This window comes from Coenobita brevimanus, chromosome 84 (assembly GCF_032717465.1).
Source record: "Coenobita brevimanus isolate Jiangsu-jjx chromosome 84, ASM3271746v2, whole genome shotgun sequence".
NCBI classification, from domain to species: Eukaryota; Metazoa; Arthropoda; class Malacostraca; order Decapoda; family Coenobitidae; genus Coenobita; species Coenobita brevimanus.
In genome coordinates this window covers 1,729,861-1,732,360 of record NC_137037.1, presented here as the reverse complement: position 1 = coordinate 1,732,360, position 2,500 = coordinate 1,729,861, and the positions used below count along the sequence as shown (strand labels likewise).

General features: G+C 39.7%; 1 protein-coding gene across 5 annotated transcripts in view; it reads left to right on the top strand.

Moving 5' to 3' along the window:
• The window catches only part of Obsc (Obscurin), a 543,345-nt gene that overhangs the window by 375,617 nt on the left and 165,228 nt on the right, over positions 1-2,500 (top strand). For all 5 annotated transcript variants that reach the window (XM_080280411.1, XM_080280415.1, XM_080280412.1 and 2 more), the window contains one exon: positions 357-535. In XM_080280411.1, coding sequence (XP_080136537.1) covers positions 357-535 — 179 coding nt within the window. The remainder of the gene's footprint in view (positions 1-356; positions 536-2,500) is intronic.

The window sequence follows — 2,500 nt, the reverse complement described above, 5'->3', positions numbered from 1 at the left end:
ATGATGATGATGATGATGATGAAATAGAATAAATCATTACCAATTTTTCTCAAGATAATTAATGAGGTTAATGAGCGCACAGGTAAATGGATTTCCTAATGACTCAGGTATATATAAGAACTTGGCAGTGAATAATTAAGGAGGTGGAAAGGTCATTAACGTAACTTCTGGCTCTCTCTTAATTACTCGAAGTGCTCTCTCTCTCTCTCTCTCTCTCTCACCCCTCCAGGATCAAGGACGGCAAGAAATGGAGAGAGATGACTCCTTTAACCTTCTCAGTCTTATGCCTCCTGCCTTCCTACTCTCTCACATTCTCTCTAATTATCTCACTTTCTCTCACTCTCTCACCCCTCCAGGACCAAGGACGGCAAGAAATGGAGCCCAGACGACCGACACGTGAAGCTCAAGATCGACGGAGACGACACGTTCAGCCTGGTATTCGACGAGGCTAAGTTAGAGGACGCCGGGCATTACGTAGCTACGGTGTCGAATGTGGAGGGCAGCGTGACCACAGAAGGCACAGTCGTCGTGAACAGTGGGTGGCCTTGCGTTCTCTTTAAAGCTAGCTCTCTTTGCTCTAATCTCACTTCTTCTCGACTTTATCTTGAAGTTACGTTTCTCTCTCTTTAAAACTAGCTCTATCTCTTTGCTCTAATCTCACTTTTTCTCTTAGCTGACTTTATCTCGAAGTTACGTATCTCTACTATCTCTTTAAAGCTAGCCCTCTTTCTCTCTAATCTCACCTTTTCTCCAACCTGATTTTTACGTTTCTCTAATCTCTCTTTAAAGCTAGCTCTCTTTCTCTCTAATCTCACTTTTCTCTCCAATCTGACTTTTACGTTTCTCTACTCTCTTTAAAACTAGCTCTCTTTCTCTCTAATCTCACTTTTTCTCTTAGCCAACTTTATCTCGAAGTTATGTTGCTCTGTCTCTCTAAGTTGATTAAATCTAACTTTTTCACTCAGCTATATTCCTGTAATCTCTCTCTCTAATCTCTTCTGTGAGCTAGCTTTACCCCGCTCTCTCACTTTCTTACTTTCTCTAATCTTAATTTTTCTCTCAAGTTATGTTTGTAAAATCTAACTCTAACTTAGCTTTTCCTCTGATTTAGCTCTCTCTCTAAGCTAACTTTATCCTCTTTCTCTCTCTCTCTCTCTCTGCCTTGGCTCTAAATTTCTCTCCTCTCTTCCTTTCTCCTTAACCACTTCAGTCTAAGGACGCTACTACCCAGGTACTATCGTCGTCAGCTTAGGGTGGCCTTGGGTTTTTTCTTTTTAAAGCTAGCTCTATTCTATCTAATCTCACTTTTTCTCTAAGCTCACTGTAAGCAAGAAAAAAATAATGTATGATTATTTTTATATTTTTTAAATTGGATTTACATATGCACTTTTACAGCCTCTCTTGATTAATTTCCTTCCGTCCTTGTATCTCACCCTCTCTCTCTCTCTTTCTCTCTCTAACTCTCTCTCTCTCTCTCTTTCTTTCTGTCAGCCTGTCTGTCTGTCTGTCTGTCTGTCTGTCTCTCTCTCTCTCTCTCTCTCTCTCTCTCTCTCTCTCTCTCTCTTTTTTTTCTCTCTCTGTCTCACCTTGATCCGTATCTCGTCAGTTCAGGAAGGTCCCTAACACCATTTCCTAAGCGATTTATTTTGGTTATAACACCTTACTGTCCCTTTTTGTCACATAAATCCTTCCAATATCGCCATACTCTGCATAGATAACAAAAGGATATTAACCAGCCGTATAAAAAATAAATCGCTTAGCAAAAGGTGTTAGGGAGCTTCACTGTCCCTCGCATTACCTTACACAGCGTGATGGGAAAGTCTTTGTGCAATAGGAGACGAGTGTGTGTGTGTGTGTGTGAGTGTGTGTGTGTGTGTGTGTGTGTGTGTGTGTGTGTGTGTGTGTGTGTGTGTGTGTGTGTGTGTGTGTGTGTGTGGTCGTTTGCATGTGTCTTTCCATCTGAGAGAGAGAGAGAGAGAGAGAGAGAGAGAGAGAGAGATAACTACTACTGCACATTGTCTTTCTCAACGCCCTCTCTTTACCACCTTATCCAAAACTCACCTACCTCTATTAATAACAAATTACCACTATATTACACTTAGAAATACCACAGGGAGAGTCACTACGAATATGGTATACTTAAAAACATACTACTCAAATCCTAGATCAATTCTTAGCTCACTTATATAACCTAGAATTTCTTAGATCATTTCTCAGCTCACTTATATAACTTAGAATTACTTAGATCAATTCTCAGCTCACTTACTGTAACCTAGAATTTCTTAGCTCAATTCTCAGCTCACTTATATAACGTAGAATTCTTGGCTCAATTCTCAGCTCACTTATATAACCTAGAATTTCTTAGCTCAATTCTCATTTCACTTATATAACTTAGAATTACTTAGATCAATTCTCAGCTCACTTATATAACCCAGATTTCTTAGCTCAATTCCCAGCTCACTTATATAACGTAGAATTACTTAGATCAATTCTCAGCTCA